General features: G+C 40.7%; 1 protein-coding gene across 2 annotated transcripts in view; it reads right to left on the bottom strand.

Annotated features, from left to right (window-relative positions):
* The window catches only part of PALM2AKAP2 (PALM2 and AKAP2 fusion), a 265,174-nt gene that overhangs the window by 206,977 nt on the left and 38,258 nt on the right, over window positions 1-19,939 (bottom strand). For both annotated transcript variants that reach the window (XM_058864758.1, XM_058864759.1), the window contains exon 2: window positions 8,935-9,015. In XM_058864758.1, the coding sequence (XP_058720741.1) occupies window positions 8,935-9,015 (81 nt within the window). The remainder of the gene's footprint in view (window positions 1-8,934; window positions 9,016-19,939) is intronic.

Raw genomic sequence — 19,939 nt, 5'->3', positions numbered from 1 at the left:
TCTGCCTGTCCCCAAAAAGCATATCTCCTATTTCTCTACAGCTCTTGGAATAATAGAATTTTGCTACAGCACCAGTGAGCCACCAGGTGAGTATAAGGGGGGTACATGTGAGGAGATGAGAAAATAAATAATAAAAGAAGCAAGTAAATAAGGAAACAAAAATAAACAATGGACACTATCATAAGCCCCACCTGGAATCATGGCAGCCAAAAGACTGCAGAGATTATCTTTCCCCCTTGTTTATTTGCTGTCGCAGGTCTATTTGACTGCCCATCAGCTCTACTGAGTATTTTCATAGCCACTGCCTTTTCTCAAAGCACATATTCAGCACAGCAACACAGCAGACAGGAACGTGTAACACAGTGCCACATGACTGCAGGTGTAGGAAGACTGAAATAGCTGGAATGACTTGTGCTCCCTTTGGGAAGGGCTGCATCTCAGCTGGGTGCCCCCATGACAAGGTCAGTCTTCAGTGTGAGCCACATGCAACAGGAGCTTCAGATGCAAGAAGGCATATCTGTGGCAAATGACCTGAGGGATGGGTATGATGACAGCTACAGATGGCTTCCTCATGAAGGTCTTATACTTTGTTTGAAAACCTCACGGAGAGAACACCTGTGCAGACAGAGGCCCAATTAGGAATGATTTTTTGGGGGAAAAAAGCAACAATTTGTTTATGTCCTCAGTGAAAGCTTCCTATTCATTAGCAAAATCACCAGTGCAAACATTCTGAGTACATTGCTTTTAAATTGTTCAGGTCCCATTTACTTAATTTTTCAAATCAAGTAGACAGTTGTTTCTAGTCAAAAATGCAAAAGACAAACTAAAGCCCAAGCTCTTTTAGCTTCAAGGAAACCTACCACAGCAAGAGATACTGTCAAGACTCTACAAGAGCAGACACAACGTTTGTATCTCTCTCATTCAGATCATTCATCAGCTACAGAGCACTGGCCTGTACAGATTAATTTCACTGACAGGGATCACAGGTATGGCCCAATACAGGGTAAGTATTTTTAACATTCATTAGAGACTTGAGATAACATTGAGATTAAACACAATGAGCAATAAAATGACAATTAAGTCAAACACAGCTTCTTTTCTAAACATATTTTCTAAACATCCAGTCTACCAGAAAGTTCTGCTTGAAGTAACAGGAGAAGATACCTCTACTGGAGAGTTGTATTTTTTCTTGACGAGTTAGGGTTTATTTTTCTGTGTCTCTCTTTAGGAAGTGTATTTAAAATTTTGGACTTTTTCATTGCAGGATGATAATGAAATCTCTGCTCAATTGTTTAACATTTCACTTGTGGCAAGGTTAAGAACTATAATGAAAATAAACTATAAACAAGTGCCAGTAGCTGTCATGGAGGTGAGGGGAGGGATGAGAGGCCAGGCTGCCCCAGCAGGTAGATACCATCAGGGGCTTAGATTGCAAAAGGGGATGCTACAATGAGGTCTGACATGGCCCAACCTGGAGCAAGTCTCCTGGGGCCAGGCCATGGGATTCTGTCCTGGTCAAGAATACAGATGAATTGGGATGAAGATATGCACGGGATAAACTTGCTTTTGTTGGCACATAAATTACTTTTTAGCTCCATAGAACATCTCTGATTCCCAGGGAATTTTGGAGCTGGAATAAAAAACAGTTGCAAGCTAGCTGAAGTTTCTGGCCTTCATGTGGTTGGACTGAAGACTGAATAAGACTCCCTCTTAAAGATACACACATGGAAAGAATAACCCCAGTTTTACCTCCAGAAATAAAAATTCTGCCAGAAATTTAGGTATGCTTTATTAGATTTTCCCTGTGGCTACTCACCCATGTTTACAAAGAAAGTAAAATGTAGCTGTGATAGAAGTAAAAATTAATAAAAAGATAAATATTTTTGGAATAGTTAACAATCTGAGATTTCAAAAATTGTCAAGCCTCTCTCTCAAAACAAATAGGCTTTGCAAGTTTTCATTACTACAGAGGCACAGTTGTTTTTCACTATTATCTCCTGAAAGAATAATTTCCTCTCTATATTCAGTCTCCCCTTGGCTTTAGATTATCACTCCTTCCCACAGACACACATCAGTCAAAAGAAAGGCAAAAAGAAAAGCTATATTTCAGAGATTCCTTTCTTTTCTAGTCTTAATATTCATTATTTTAAAAAGCTTGATTCAAGTGACATGAATTAGTTTTTGAACATCATTAGTTTTTCAGGCCATCAGGAGAGGCTGGAGTTGCAGAGAGCTGTAAGCTTCCTTGAGATACATCGACATAGGCTGGCTAAAAAAAAGCCTGCTGGAGTAGCCATGAGATGCTTAAAGAACCTTGTTACTGCTTGAAACCTGACTGATTTTGATGTGTTTCAAGAAAGTCCTGTCTGTATGGTATGTTTATTTACATGATCATCCCAGGATAACTCTGCCCCAGTTCAAAGCACAACTCACACATAATATTTTTCCTGAATAAAAGCACAACTCATAGAGGGATCATACCAGAATAATTACAGCTGTATTTCAATGGCATGCAAACAGACAAGGAACATGAGCTAAAGCACTAAAGCTCTCATCTCTCTGTGGCAAACAATTTGTGTAATTGGCCTGGATAAACTACTCTATTTTTTTTAAAATTCTATTTTATTTTATTTTCTTATTACTAAAAGATTGTAACTGAGGATAGTTACTTTGTTTTATGATCTGGAAGAGAGCCTTTCAATTCTCAGTTTAAATCCTGGTGGGAAACAAGCTTCTCAGGCTAAGGTGGGCATCAGCCCAAAGGTGCTAATACACAGAATGGGACAAAGAGGGGTCCCCTGTGCTCTCAAAATGGAAATTTCTCTCTGAATTAGTTCTTAAGCTCTCTATGTCCCAAAACTGCTGATGAGGCTCTCTACAGACAGTTAAAAATGAATTTAGGTTCACAAGCCCTGCTCCTCATGGGGAACTTCAATGACCCCAATACCTTTTTCAGAGACAACAGCAGGGCATAACCAATCCAGGAGGTTCCAGGAATGCTGTGATGATAACTTCCTTCTTCAAGTGATGGAGGAGCGAAGAAGAAGATGTACAATGCTGGATCTTGTGCTCACCAACAAGGAGGGGCTGGTGGGGAATGTGAAGCTCAAGGGCAGCCTGGACTGCAAGGACCACAAAATGAAGTTTGAGATCCTCAGGGCGGAAAGGAAAGTGCACAGAAAGCTCATTACCATAAACTTCAGGACAGCAGACTTTGGCCTCCTCAGGGATCTGCTTGGTCAAGTCCCATAGCATAAAACCCTGGAGGGAAGAGGTGCCCAGAAAAGCTGATTGGTATTCAAGAATCACTTTCTACAAGTTCAGGAGTGATTATCGCTACAAAGAGGAAGCCAGGCAAAAATGCCAGGAGGCCTGTGTAGATGGACAGGGATCTCCTGGACAAACTCAGACACAAAAAGAGAGCCTGTGGAGGGTGAAAGCAAGGACAAGTGGTGAAAGCAATTCCTCCAAGTGAGGAATACAAAGGGATTGTTCTACAGCCAGAGATCAGGTCAGGAAAGCTAAAGCCCTGATGGGCTTAAATATGGCCAGAGACATCAAAGGCAGCAAAAAAGGCTTCTAGAGGTATGTTGGTGATAAAATGAAGACTAGGGAAAATGTTCAGTCTCCCCAGAAGGAAAAAGGAGACCTGGATACTTGGGATGTGGAGAAGGCTGAGGTACTTAATGACTTTTTTGCCTCAGCCTTCACCAGCAAGTGCTCCAAACACCCTGCCTGAGATGCAGAAGGCAAAGGCAGGGACTGCGAGAATGTAAAGTCACTCACTGTAGTAGAACATCAAGTTCAAGACCATCTAAGGAAACTGAAGATGGACAAGTCCACGGGACCTGATAAGAGAACTGGTAGAAGAGGGGGCAAAGCCATTATTCACTTTATTTGAGAAATTATGGCAGACTGGTAGTTTCTAGTGACTGGAAAAGTGGCAATGTAACCCCTGCTTTTAAAAAGGAAAAAAGGAAGACCTATGCCATGATACGCCAGTCAGTCCCACCCACCTCAGTGCCTGCCAAGATCATGGAGCAGGATCCTCCTGGAAAATATGCTAAGCTGCATCAAAAACAAGGAGATGATTTGTGACAGTTAACAGCTTCACTAAGGGCAAATCGTGCCTGACAGATTTGGTGGCCTTCTATGACAGAGACATAAATCATTGGTGGATAAGGGAAGAGCAACAAATGTCATCTTCCTGGGCTTGTGCAAGGCATTTAACACTGTTCTACATGACATCCTTATCTCTGAACTAGGTTTTGGACAATAGTGCACTGACTATGTAGGAAATGGTATGACACCATCAAATATTTTTTGTGTGCTTGGCTGAGTTGCCAGTTGGTTTAAGGATTAATTTACTTGAAAATCATAAAGGGATTCACTATAAAGAAATAACAAGCTTCCTTCATTTGCAAAAGTTATTTCCTTTTTTTTCACAATGTTGTACATATATTGAGAGATAGACAGACATATCTACTTATATTTTCTGACAGCAATTATTTTAAGAATAGATTAAATTTGGGACAGTGATATAACTGGAATATACAATTAAAAATTATTTATAGATGATACAGTTTTAGCTAAAACTATACCCTAACAAAATCTCTATAACAATGTAAAAAGGCTTTCCTTTTCTTAAGAGTAAAGATGTAATTATGTTACAGATTGTGCTCATGAACTGCAGTCTTTAAGAAGCAGATATTAAAATAAATAAGTCCCTAATATTTATACCACTCCAGGACTAATATAACTGTGGAAAATGGATTTATTGTAATTGTAATAGTTAAAGTAACAGCAAAGAAGTAATTTTTCATTCAATTAGGAGTTTTTGTTCCGTTTATTTTATTACCATTGGCCACCAAACAGAGCTACAGTAAACAATTATAGAAATTCTATTCGACTAACTACAGAGGCAGATTTCGGAAGAAATACTGCTGCCCTGTAGTTTATTTGAAATAGTAAACATCTCTTCAAACAGGCCTGCCCACTGCTGCCTAGCTGAACCAAGCTCTTAAAAGAAGTTGTTGCTAGTAGGTTGTATTCTCCAGTTAAACTAATCAATAAAAATAAATTTCAGTCTTTCTCCAGAAACCAAAGAATGTTCATGGATACTGCACAAAGTATGTTTGGCATAAGGTGAATTTTGACCACTTCTCTGTTTTCAAATGATAGAAGTGGTAACACCTCCATTTCCCATGGACGAGGAAGCCCCATTTATAGGCATATGGCCAAGAAACTGCTGGGACATGAAGTTTAAACTCTATCTATGGTTAATCAACAACAAGAAAATTACAACTCCATCTGTTGTTAAACAACAAAGCTGACCTTGTGTTATATGGAAGAAGAAGAAGTATTTTCATATAAAGGACTGGAGTAGATGTGATGTTAGGGGAGCTGCTGTAAATTCCCTGTTATTAGAGCAAAAGAGCATGTTTAATCTCAAAAAAAATGGGACTTCAAAGCATCTTTATACCTGTTCCAACACCTAGGGCCTTTCCAGTGAAGGCATCTGACTGCAATGTAGACAAATACACTTCCTGCCTTCAACAGAGAGCCCCAATGGTCCCAAGATACTAGTCAGTCTGTGGCCACATTTGTCCTTACTTCGCTTTGATTCACAGAAGAGAAGATATGGTTTCACTGTCAGTAAAAGGGAGTTCAGCTTTTAGAGCCTATAGTACTCTGGACTCTCTCCTACTCCAGATTTGCACAATTGAAGGGTTTCACTTGATTAACTCTGAATCTCACCTAGACCATTAATAGCCGAGCTACACTTTTATTCTGATGTCCTCAGCATTGACCTCATTCTCAGGAGCCTTTGTAAAATGTGTTGCCAATGCCTTGTTCACATTCAGCGCTTTTACTTTTACTAGGTCTAGTGTTTGCTGGGTTGCTCTGCTTAAAGCAGTGGGACAGCACCTGCTGCCACCTTATTTTCAGCCAGATATGTTACAAGGGAAAAATGAATGAACTGGTAGTAAAGTAATTTTGTCAGGGGTCTAATTGGCATCAGCAATTTGAAAACTGTAGGCAATCAGCATAAACATTTGCAATAAATTATTTCTATTAGATATTTTTCCAATGTGAATAAAATTTTCTGAAATTAACAGAAACCCTGTAGCTTCCAGAACCTTTATTAGGTAACCAAACATGCTATTTTACACAGTGCATTTTAAAAGGAAAATTACTCTGACATTGCACAAAAATGAAGCAAACCCATTGAATACTGGCATGAATGTCTTTGTGTGAATTCAAGCTGTTATGCTTGTGGGATCAACCCAGATACTGCAGACCCAGATTAACCCAGATTTCATTTTCAAAGGTTTCTTCACAGCAGATTTTAATAAACGCTGATATGAAATCCTTACACTCTATATGGACATCAACAGCGTCACAGCATTTTGAATAAATACAGAGGCTTCCTAGGAAAGCCTGGTCTTTTAACCTGGATGTATGCCTTGCACAGAATTAGATGAAGTCCACATAATTCAGGAAATTAATCATGTTTGACTTAGCACTCTTAGGGAAAACAGATGCACTTATTTTGGTCTGGTGTGTCGGACTGGGGAGCCATATCAGGCTGAGTGACTATATTCATACCAGGCTTGGAGCCCCTGACTTGGAGAGACTCAGGACAAGCAAGGTGAGATGAGGGAGAGCACTGGGGAGGTGGCAGGGGGATACACAATTTTGTAAATGAGCAAAAACTGGCAGGTGAAATAAAATGTTGGTCAGCACTTCACTAAGCAACCAGAACATTGAATGATATATGAAACAAAAATGCAGCTTTCTTCATCTGTCTCCAAAGAGAAACCAAAACACCCTGAGCCAGTGCCTCAATCTCCATTTTTAAACATTTTTATTATTTTAATTTTAGGAAGGTTCTAGCAGCAATGAGGATGAACTATGCAATCCCAGTTAGACCTCTGCTATGACCTCATTCAGGTCTCCCAGCAAACAGTTGCTTGGTGGTACAGGCAGTTCATAAAGCAGCAGTCACCCTGACCACTCCTGTAAAAACAGCAAAATTTTCCTCTGGTGACAAGTGATGACACTGAATGGAGAGGTAGGGAAGATTTTATCATATCCTGATGCTCATCCTCGCACACAGCATTACAGACCTTAAGTCTGGCTGTGATTTTAGCTGAGAAAGCTGCCATTTTAAATGTCTCTGCCATTAAATTTCTGTGCCCTGATCTCCCATTAGCTTTCTGTATGCTCCATCCTGTGGGTTAAAAAATAAAGGGACACAGCTATTTTTCACATGTGTCTCTGAAAAAAATCCATGCAGCAAAACTGAACCTCTGCTAGTGGCAATCAACATAGCAGGGCTGAGGTCAATGCTGGTCTACATCAGCTGAGGGGCTGATCCCACTGCACCACCTTGAGGGTTTTTACTTTCCTATGGATGAGAATAAAATACGTTTTAGCAACAGCTATATCAAAGTAAAACAGATGAAGCAGAAAATTGATAGAACTGTCTATCCAAAAGGCTCTGCTTAAAGAATTTCACAAAGAATCATAATGCAGTTGGCTTGGAAACAGTTAACATGTTAAAACAAGTCATCTGCTTGGTAGCAAAAAGGAAAAAAACAAGCATCATGAAGATACTGGAACAGTACCTTACTGCTCTGCTGCAGTACCCTGTAGTTATCAGAAGAAATTCTCCCCTGCCTGTACTCAATGGAAACCTGAACAAAACAGCAATTCCTGTTGCCCCACAGAAATGTAATCCCATCTTTGAATGGAAACACCAATATTAGATATCCACAGACTGGTGGTAAACTTGATTTGGGAACTTGTGTAGGCTGATATAAATTATTTGGGCTTAACTGCATTGTGTTTACCAGGAAAGGAAGAATAATTTTCAGAATGTGACTGCAGGGTCTTGGAGAGGCAGGAGAAGGATCTTGCCTGTAGCATAACTTGCAGTATGGTCTTACAAGTGCATGTCTGGGAGAGATATTCTGCACATCATTGCCCGATGCAGATGCGCTGTTCAAACACACACACACACACACACACACATACACACACACTTATTCCACAAGCAACCTAAATACTTTAATTTTAAAAACACAGCTCAGCTCACTTACTGTGAGGATAAACTCTCAAGTTCTAATCATCCTTCTCAGATATTTTAATCACTGAAATTCCTCAGGCTCCCCTACTGAACTAATACAACAAAATCTGACCCACTGACACTGGTTACAGAAAGATCACATGTATGTTTCTGTTCTTATCTTTGCTATGCACAAATATGCTACTGACAGGAGGGATAAGCAATAGAAACAGCAAGGATGGCTTTCAAATGATACTATCTGCAGCTGTCATGGAGACCAACAGGGACCGGGATTGCTTGGCACCCTGTTAAATAGCAAGGCGCCTCTCCATGTAGACACACACATAATGTAACAACACCTTCCCTGCATGTACATACATGCCCATTTTATAATGCCATGCATGCCTAATAACTTCATCCTACAATGAAATCTTACATACACAGATGCATGTGTCTGCAACACACACACAGAAAACCTAATGACAGGCACCAGAGAAATCCAGCGCAGCTCTGCAGGCAGAAAGTGCTGGCTGAAGCCATGCAGTGCACACCCAAGCCACAACAATTTGTGTCTTATCATTATGTATAATAAATAACAGCATTTAATAATAGCAGCACTGCTGTCCTGTCTGCACACACACCCTCCTGACTCCATGCTCCTAAACCGTTTAAACAACATGGTCCTGTGCATGAAATACATGGAATGAAAAGCAGGCAGGACATGATCACTGCAAGAGACAGGCTCCGGCAGTGAAAGCTGCTTCATGTCAGAGTGGGCTTTTCCCAGCTTTCAGACGTGTGATCTGCATGTCTAATAATCAACAGATTTAGTCAATCCATCATTTCTGGCATCAGTCCCTTACCTTGAAATGCTGCAGCTGAAGTATCTGGTCCTCAAGCTGTTGTCTCTTGCCTTCTATTTCTGTCTGCCTTTTCCTTTTCTCCTTGGAAAATAATTTTGAGAGAAAGAGAGAGAGAGAGAGAGAGAGAGAGAGGGAGAGAGGGGGGAAGAGAGAGAGAGATCTCGTCAGAGAAACGGAAGCTTTAAGGGTAGCAGATTCGTAACAGCATGTAAGCAGTCAAACACATCTGTACAGATGTCACCAGACCCATTTCACCTGCTCCTCTGCCTGCTGGTATGCAAACAGCAGTGTTCTGGGAAGATGAAGCCCCAGACTGGCTAGCTACTTGCCAGTAGGAGCAATTCTCCTTGCTTGCTCCCAGCAGCCAGAGCAGCAACAGAGTGCACAGTCCCAGAGGAGGGGAGAAAACAGGCATAACAGCTGAGAGAGAAGTTAAAGGGACAAAGATGAGATTTTGCATTTGAGATGCTGGGGCCAAAACCGTGGATAGTGTGGTGCAATTGTCTGACACCAAGGTGTCATAAAAGCAGGGGCTGGCATTATGGAGGAAGAGAGCAGTCTGCAGACCTCATTCTTCCCCAGCAGGGTTGGTGGTAAGGCTTTCCCTGGGCTCAATGGAGAGAAGATGTTTCAGCCAGATTGCATAGGATTTGCATAAAAAGTAAATGGGATTGGTTACCTCCAGCTGGCTGTGTTTAGCATTCACGTCACCAGCACATGCCAGCAGCTGGCCCTTATCAGGTCCCTGAAGCTGGAGTGACCAAGTGGTGCCAAGGACAGCACAGTCCTTTCCACATCTGAGTTGTTACAGTCCCATTCAATGCCCCTTGCCTGTGCCCAGGCTGCTCCCTTCAGCAGGCAGCAGACTCTCTCAAGTGTTTCAAGAAAATGGCCTGCTTTCCCCCTGCAACACCTTCCTCTTAAGAAGGTAAACAGTTTGCCTTTGCCAGTCTTCTGCACCTTCTGGGGAGCATTTCTCCTCATCCATCCAACCCCATCATGGACCAGGTTTCCTCTCCTGAAGGTCTTTTCTCGTTTTAGATTTTGTAGCCAAGACAGAAATACTGAGTAATAAATGAAGGCAGTCAGCCTCTTTTTTATGGGAACAATGATTTTTATTTCTTATCTGCAAAACCATTTTATTTGTTATTTAAATTTTTCAGTAGATGTAAGGTTGGGTTTGAAGATATACAGGGATTCCTTAAATCCACAAAATAGTTTTTCTTACTTATTTCTAGGTGCCCTACTGATGCTCTGGAAATTCCCTGCTTTCCAGTGATTCCAAACCTTCATGCCTCATCCTCAAAGAGTATATGATAAGATTCTGCCTATGCAGAAATAAATCATCCTTATGTTGCACATCAAACAAGGCATTCTGAGTGAAAACATTACATTTACAAAGAAGATCAGGAAACATGGAAAAAAAATTAGTTAACGTCAAGCTCACTAAAAAAAAAACCAAAACACAGAGGTAGAAAACTTCATGGAGCACTTCTGCTGAAGAGTTAGGTATCAGAATGATGACAGAAAGGCTAGAGTAATGGATCCAGAAGAAACAAAGTAGCTAAATGTTGCCTATGACAAGCAGTTCTGTAATGTTTTGCACACTCTTAGATGATGACTATTCATGTATATCTACATTTACACACAGTCCCCATTGTCTGAAATATGTAAGACTACTGCTGAACAATAAATCCTCAAAGAACAGAATCCTAGAAATCATGGAAATCATCCAACCTCTGGGTTAGAGGGGACCTTAAAGACCATCTCATTCCAACCAACATGCCTAGGGCAGGGTCACTTTGCACCAGACCAGGTTGCTCAGAGCCCCATCCAGCCTGACCTAGAACACTCCCAGGGATGCAACATCCAGAACTTCAAGACAACCTCTCATAGTAAAAAATTTCTTCCTACCATCTAATCTAAAGCTACTCTTTTTAGGTTTGAAGCCATTCCCCCTTGTCCTGTCTCTACATGCTCTTGTCAAAAGTCCCTCTCTGTGTTTCTTGTAGCGTCCCTTCATGTGCTGGTAGGCTGAAATTAGGTCACCGTGAAGCCTCCTCTTTTCTGGGCTGAGCAATCCCAATTCCCTCAGCCTTTTCTCCTAGGAGAGGTGCTCCATCCCTCTAATAATCCTGTTGGCCCTCCTCTTGCTCCAACAGGCCTGCTGAAGTTATTTTAGAGGAGGAATGCCAGCATTTTCAGTAACTAAAATGTCACAAACAGTGCCCATCTTTACACCTCACTGGTCTCCACACACAAAAGATAGTTTGCATTTATGCATATACAGGCATACAGGATTTGTATGAAGCTTCAAAAAATCCTTCTCATATGGAACTGTAATCTATGGGTCATCACTCCTATCCTCCCTATCCTCCAATCTGCATTAGCCCTTTACATTTTTTTAAAATGATCAGGGTATTAGATGGTTCAGGGGTTAAAACCCTAATATTATTCAGGGATATATCTTGCCTTTTTTTTTCATTCTGTAATATTAACAGCATACATGGAGTCTGAAAAACAGAATTTGTTTTTTGTTCAAATAGTGAGCCACAGACCATAATAAAGTAGTTCAAAAAGCTGTTCCAGTAAATGACCCAATATTCTTGGAATAAAGATAATTCTGCCCTTTTGTGTCAAGTTGACCACATTGAAAAAATATTGGATTTCATATATGTAGATATTAACACCCCACACCTGACAGTCCATAGGCAAGCATAAGGTACATACATCTTCACTGTTAAGTGACCTAGATTGGTATGTGCATCTATATATATATGCACACACATATGTTTATATATAAATGTGTATACACACACACACACACATATGCACACACATGTCCGTATGTAAGTATTCTACCACCCACAAAAGCCTTGTCACTAACGCATCTGATGGAAACCACCACAATACGTCCTTTGGCTGGTTGTGTCATGCTGAAAATGAATGTGACAAGAAAGCCTTATAAAAGATAGATGAAAACTCCTTTTCTTTTTGAGAAAGGGAAAGCACTTAGAGTATTTTCCCTGTAGGCAGCAACACAGCAGGCACTAAAATACTTGAACTACTTACTAACTAGTGGATTTCTGTGGAGTTAAATTGGAATATTGCTCACATTTCCATTTCACTGGCATTCAGACACCCTGAGTGTGTATGCCTTTATCCTTTGATTTTGTACAAGCTATGGCTGAGGAATATGATAACAAAAGTATAGGTTTTTTTCTTTTCCTAAAGATTGTGTGAATCAGCTATCATGACATTCCACCTCCAGGTCACTATATCACACTCCATTTAAGTTTATCCCAGTAAGTGAAGGTTGGGACTATATGTGTACCTGGTTTATGTAAGCAGGTTCTAGAAAAGTAGAAGACTGGACTGGATGACAAAAATCCTACCAAAACCATGATGCCTGGATTTTGGACATCATGACATTCTCTACTTGAACAGTCTTCTGAATTGGTACTTTACTGAAAACATGAGATTTGAAGCACATGCTTAACTTGGGCATTTGTTAAGGCATTTTTCTATGAATCAGCCAATAAATGTTCCTCATTACTTTGTTCATCTACTTACAGATAACTTTTTTCCAAGTATTCCTGCTAACAAAATTTTCTAATGGTCCTGGCACCAAGAAAATAAAGTATTTGCTTTAAACAAAAAATTTACTCCAGAAACTGGATTCAAGAGAGGTGGAAAAGACTGGAACTAGTCTTACTGTGATTTTGGCATGTTTAAAGAAAAACCTTTTTGTCTTTCTGAGGTATATCTATCAGTGCTGCTTTTGTAAGAATACAGATAGTCATCACAGACAGTTACCCTTCCAAAACGGTAGAGGAGGATCATTTGGAAGGTAGTCTCAGAGCACTCTTGATATTTGAGATATTAATAAGCAAAACAGGATTCAACCTTTGCATCTCTCCCTTCACTAAATTACAAGGAAAATGGGAAAGTTAAAGTTCTTTTTTTTCTTTTTTTCCCACTCAGACTTCAGGATGGGTGAAGAACATAAGTCAAACAGCAAGGTGACTCACATAATGGAAAAATGAGATTTGTATTTAGGCGTTCATGCATGGATGTGCAACATCTAAGCCACAAATTTATTTCCAATAAACTAGATTTTGGAAAGGATGAAATTCTTAACACTAAAGTTGGTCAGTGCCATCTTCCTATTGCTAAAAACCAGATATCTCAGATACCAGAATTCTTGCACTTGGAAGAACAAGAGGCACTGGGAGGGTCAAATAGAGATCTGCAAAATCATACAAATAGCCAGTAGACATCTACTGCTCACTCTGTGTTCTGCACCACAGGAAAAAAGGGCCATCAAGTGAAACTGGATGGGGCAGGTTTGAAGCCAGTGCAATGGTCTGCTGTGGAAATCCATGCCTCAGGATACTGTGGGTTCTAGAATGTGATGGATGTCTCAGAGGACAGCCAAAGAGAAGGAATACTGTGAAGTTACTACAGAAACTGAAATACATCTGGTTAAGGAAGCCCCAGAACCACGTATGATTTTAAGGTCTTCTGCTAAGTTTTTGTATGCTTTTGTCTTTCTTTCACTGTTAATCTTAACAACTACTGCCTTTTTTGTCTCAATAGTGTGCTATGTTGATCAAAAATACCTACAGCTAAGTATCACACTTGTCAAACTATTTCAGACAAAACAACTCCAACAACCACAGACCACTGCCACCAATTACAAAAAACTTAAACCCAAAGCAAGTATAAGATCTTGAGTAAAACAAGTTATACAAAAACTAATCCCTATGATACTCCAGTCACAGAATATTTCATTTTTCCTTTACAAAATCTTTTTTGTTCTTGTTTAGAAATTTGCCTACAGTGTGGGAAGTGATACAGAGGTTACTCAGCCCACCAAGACATAACTGTCTGTGGAGAAATTGCACCTCTACCGATCCTTGGGGCAGTAAAAAGCTGATAAAGCCCTTTGATCTACTTGCACTGGTAGAAGCATCTGATTTCTTTGCTTTAAAGCCAGCTCAGACCTGTGGAGAAAGCATACCATGAAGCAGCACAGAAGATAAGCACTATTTGATTGACTTCACTGTGAAAATACATGCCTAAAACTGAGGTCAGGCTAAGGCTTATGGTACAAGTATCCAAAAGAGCATGCTGGGATAAAGGAAAACATCCCCAACTCAGCAGAAAATCCAACAGGGGTCATGTGAACCCTGAAGAGAAGGGTGACACGTTGCTGGAGGAGCTACCATCAGTAGCTTTAGGAGTTTTCCATTAAAATTGTCCTGCATGCCAAGCAAGTATCCAGCTTCACAGAGAGGTTGACAATACAAATGTGACAATGTTTGCCTGTTGTGACAATGCAAATAAATGCACCCCAAAATTGCACAAGTGGAGAAAAGCTATAGTCTGCTTCAAAGCAATTAAAACAGTTTAAAAACATTGTCTTCAAAGAATTACATTAATTCCTTCAGCAAGTGATTATTTTCTCTACTCTGCCCAGTTGGTAGATAGTAGTCCCCCTGTATTTAAAACTCACATATTTTTAGGGCAGGAAGTGAGAAAAAAAAAAAAATATATATATATAGCCAAACAAAAGAGCTTCTGATCTCTCATTTTTCTGTTGCCAGTTTAGAGATACACAGAATTTTGGGGGGAACACTCTGGGTCCTGTAAAAATTTCACCCTGCAGTTCTCATAATCCCAAGAAAACACCCCTCAGGGAAACTGAAACTTTCACCAGGCTGATGGTTTAAATCACCATTTTCACTGTGGTGATGACATGTCTCTCATAACTGAAATCAAATCTGTATATTTGTTTTCTCTTTTGTTGTTCCACAAGTGTTTCACAGGAAAGAAAATATTAAGAGAGATGGAAGCCTACTTTTCTCCCTTTTTTTCTTTTTCTCTTATTTTCCTTCCCCCACACCCCTCTTTTTTCATTCATGCCAGGTCACCTCTTTATTTTCTTCTTGTGTCTGAAAGCAGGAAACTCTTCTGAGACCAACCACCCCCACCAGTTGCAGTGATACAGTTCAGTGTTGGCAGCAGTTTGCAGACTCCAGTTCTGAATGTTATCTGCTCTTATGAATATCTGGCAGCACAAATTACAGCACCACAAGAGGCAGGATGCAGAACCGAAGCAGACACACTGTTATTTCAGAATAATAAACACACATTGAAGGATGGTGGCAAGATGTCTGCTCCTTTTGGATCATCAATACACACTTTTGTTACTTGATGCCAATAGTCCTGCATAACTGTGCTTGGTGAAAATCCTGCTGTTGCGGGGAGCCATGCAGGCTCTGTAATTACAAGCTGGGGGCTTGTCTAGTCTCCTGTTTTGAGCACAGGGAAAAATATATGTTGTTTCCGATTATGGGAAATAACTCTTCCTGCACCTTCTCTCCTACCGTGCTCCAAGCAGAACCAAGCCTATGCTTGTCTTGAGATCCATTTTTTCTCTGCAATTACACCATCAACAAGACATAAATGTTAGCTACTAGCTTTATTCCCTTAGGCATTTTCCGGCAAGACACTCTCTGCCCCAGTTCCCTGAAATCCCACGGCCACCTCACTGAGCTTTGTTTCACTTGAAACATGGGCCAGGGACAACTTCCGTGCACATGTATACTGGAATAAGGCTTCTGAACTTCAGAGAACTGCACTCTCTGCTTCTATTCAGCATTTAAGAGACTACACCCTTCTTCACACACAGCTCTCCTGTGCAGAAGGCTCATCTCCAAAAACACAGAATCATTATTTCTAGTGTCCTAGGTGCCTAAAATCTTGGTAGCCCACCTTACTTGACCTCCTCCATACCTAATTTAAGCAACTTGTATGTTGGAAAGTTCTAGATGGGATGCAGGAATAGCAAGAGTACAGCCTGCTGCCACAGTGATACTCATTATCTTCCATATACTCATGTACTTTATGATAAAGTTGTGTCCATTTCCATTACTCCAAGCAAGAAGCAGGTGGGTTATTGAGGAATGAACAACAGGAGTTCCCAATTGCACAGGTGCAGCAGATAAACGCCTGATGGGAGCAAGTGAAACCCACCTAAAAGGTAAGGGCTGGATTTAGCTCCCTTCCTCATGCCTACTCTTTCCACAGTTGTGTACACAGCAGGAAACAAAGCTGAGATTGGACAAAAGGTGAACAATTCATGATCAGGTATGCCTTCCACCTCCTCTCTTGTGAAACTGGTATAAAATGGGAGATTGCTGTCACAAGGGCCAATTCCCATTACCCAGACAGCTTGCCACACACAGCATGCAAGAAATGACCTGGCATGTATGTTTTGGAAACAGAATAAACTTAATAAACTTAATTCTCAGAGTCAGAACCGGGTAAAGGAATCACTAGAAGAGCCTGGAAGTTAGGGAAATGCTTTGTTTTTCATACATTGAACAGGCCCCTGCTAAAGGTAAGGCAGAATTACTTGCAATGAGGTGAAGAAATAACATGCTGTCAGTCAGAAATACACTGGCTTTCACTGCAACTTTGCATCTCTTTTTCCTAGTAGTCAGGGTCAGAGAAGTTACTTGCTTATGCACAAGGCAAGGGTGGCTTGGGAGAGCAAAAGAGATACAGATCCTGGCAACCAAGCTACATGCTCTCCCAGTAAAGTAACAAATATTTTTGGTCTGCAGCCCACTTTATTGATGATTTTTGTCACCTGCATGCAGAGGAATAGTTCTTGCAAAATTAATTTGGTCCATTTAATCTGAAAGTTATGCTGCTCTTGCACAATGTCAAAGGATGGGGTTCTCCTGTGCTGACCTGCCAAAGCAAATAGAATAGCTCTGCTTCCACATGTACATTGACCCCAAGACAGTGTTTGAGCAGGAGACCTGAAATAGTCAACCAGTCTGTCTGGGATATCAGATGAGGACTTCATTCACATGGAGAGCTGTAAGACTAACTGTGGCTCAGGGCTTCTGAATTACAAACATTTTCTGACTGCCACAAATGCACTGCCAATGCCATAGCTGAGGCTATCCAAATCAAAACTGTCCAGGAGAAGAAGGGATCATCTTTGGTGAAGACAGCAATTCCCACAATTCTCTAAAGGGCTGCAGCAAAAATTTCAGCTGCCCTGTGTGCTTGTAATTATAGCTCTCTGGTCACTGGAGGCAACCACCACGATGCACACAGACAATGACTGCTTAATTAAAATCACCAAGCATCTCAAACAACAAATAAAAGGATGGCACTGCTCCCAGAACAACAGCCCTTACCGAAAACCAATGAACACGGGAAGGAATTTCCTTTTTAAAAATTCCCTCATTAGCAATTTTGAAAAGGGACGTAATGGAAAAATGTCTCATTGAATGGTGAAGTAAAATTATTTGAGGAGAAAACATGGTTCTTCTAGTGTCCCATGGGGAAATCCCCATTTTGATGGAGCAGTAATACCCATTTTCATGCAACCCAGATTTTATATGCAAATCTTCCTTTCACTGAATGCTGCTGGGTCAGTCCAAGCAGCTTCAGGTCTAACACAATCCATGGGCATTTTTTGATTGGGCCACCACAATAATGAGTTTTTGAAGTATGAGAAGTTTTAGTGAACTTCCCTGATTTCCTCCCATTTCTGAAGTGAACATGGGCTGATACCCACAGATACTGCTTCCCTTCAGTTGCTGACAGAAAAAAAAAAAAAAAGACTCGGTTTCCTATGCATTTACAATTTGATAGTGGGTGTCAGGCTCTTTAATGGCTGCTGAGAGGTGACCACGGTCATTGGGGTCTGAGGATCTTTTCTGTGAGATGCAACAGTGAAGCAAACAGTTACCTTATAAATGTCAGAATCCTACCCTCTATTAATTCCACATCAGCATGTCTTCCAGAACTTTGAAGTTTTACACTAACCCCGAAAATGGATGAGCTCAGGGTCACCTGAGTACAGAAGAAACCTTCCCTGCAACACCAATTATTTCTGGAAAGTGCTCAAAAAACTGTATAGAGCCTGTTGGTATAAATCATGAAGTGATTTATCCATTATTCTGGAAAATCTTTAATAGCAGTTATAAATGACAGGCAACTACACTTCATTACCTAGTGCCTACTACAGCTAACTTCCAAGATGATAGGCTTGCTAGCACTGACCTTCTTCTACTGTGGCCTGAGATAGATGAAAAATTCTGCTTTCATCTAGCAAATTGCCTTTCTTCCTAAAAATAAGGTGAATTTTCTAGACTGTGTCACATAGAAGAAATTCTGAAACTTCTCTTTTTTTCTAGACAACCAGCAAAATCCTCAAAGCTACTTTTTAATCAAGTATTTTTTCTCTGTATTTTTCTTAAAAGTATATTTTGGATAAGGAATGTTAAGCAGGCTTTACATTCTCATTCACAAAAGTAAACAATAAGGAGTTCCTTTAGCCTAAGTAGACTATTTGTAGAAAATCAGCTCATTAATTTTCCCTACTCTCATGTTGCTCACTGTCCTTGGTTTAAATCCATGCCATTCAATGTCTACCCTTTCACTGTCTGCTGCTGAAAAGAAAGCCAGGATTTGGTCTGTGGGCAAAATTTAATCACATTTCCACAGCTTCAAATAAAAATCTCTTGTTTACCCTCATGCCCCATGTACTCCTTATATACCTCTCTATTGTACCAATGAGGCTGTTGTAAATCCTCACTATAAAGGTGGAAACCCCTCTGATCACAGCTAAATGTGCAAAGAAACACCTATACAAGATTTATCTAGAAATGAAAAATAAATCACAAAGATTTTAAGGCATCCAAATTGAAGCTGTGATTGCTTATGCTGGTTTGCCCCTAAGCAAATGTCTGGTGAGGATCTCCATGCATTATTTTTCACTTGGTGAGAACTTAGACAAGAATTACCAAGACTGGGATTTCAGCTGAATTTGTTTTCCATCTTTATACATTTTAATTGTGCGTATGACAGACATGTTCACCTCAAGAAACTTAAAACTTCCCCAAGACATAGCATATGAAGTGGCAAGAGAAAATTGGATTTTCTGCAGTGGAAAGGGAACAAACTGGTCTGGCTGGCCAGCAAAGAGCAGTGGCCAGGATCCACAGGGACAAGCAGTGCTAATTCTGGTACTTGAATCATATCCAGCCTTTTGCTTGTTATTTTCAAAGCACTGGTAGAAAAGACCCAAATGAAGAAATTAATACATAGAGCTGGGCTTTGTGTTTTAATCCTTACATTCTGGCTGGATTAGCAAATTGTTTCAGAGTCTCAGTGCCTCGCATCAAAATGTACTTTCTGAGGCTTCCTCCCTTTGCCTGTGCGTGTGGCAGCTTGCCTGCTGGCCCAGAGGCTTTCGGCACTGACCTATGTGGCATCCCACCCGATCTCTTCATGTTGCGGGCTATACTTGGCAGTTGTACTGTGCAGGGATCGTCTGTTGCTGAAAAGTACTTTTCATTTGTGAGATAAAATTATTAAACCCCTTTCTTTAAGCTTTTGTCCGATTTAGGTCATTAGCTGAGGATACTTACATTGATGCTCAGGGATCTGCTAACATATGTGGCAGTTGCTGGTGTCCTAACTACTTTGAGTCTTAACTTATATGTTCAGGAAGAATGTAATTCTACATTCATGTCTGGTTTTACAGAGAAAGGAAAGAGGGAGAGAACCTTCGTTACGAGCACAGTGTGATGCAACTCAAAGTGTGAGACTTGCCACCTTCTATCTGCCAGTGCCCTTCCAAACTGATAACGTTAATGAGACAACACACCAGTTCACAAACCACCATTCTGGTTGTTTTCCTTTCCTCCTGAAGCACCTGTAGAGGGTTGGGTTACTCTTGGTTTTTGACCAACTCTGGAGATCTTATGCATTTGCAACTTGTGAAGCCCCACAGAGGTCTGAGAGGGCATGAGTGCCCCTCTTCAGTTAGGGGGTAACAGGGGGTAACCCTGCTGAGTCACAGGGACTGGTGGATATAGCTGGAAATGGACATGGTGGAAATGGCTGGACATGCCATTTCTGCCTCCTCTCCAGTTAATCAGGGGAGTCACATTACCCCAACAGAGAACAC

The sequence above is a fragment of the Poecile atricapillus genome, chromosome Z, assembly GCF_030490865.1.
Source record: "Poecile atricapillus isolate bPoeAtr1 chromosome Z, bPoeAtr1.hap1, whole genome shotgun sequence".
NCBI lineage: Eukaryota > Metazoa > Chordata > Aves > Passeriformes > Paridae > Poecile > Poecile atricapillus.
The sequence above is the reverse complement of the archived record's forward strand: the minus strand, read 5'-3'. Positions and strand labels throughout refer to the sequence as shown.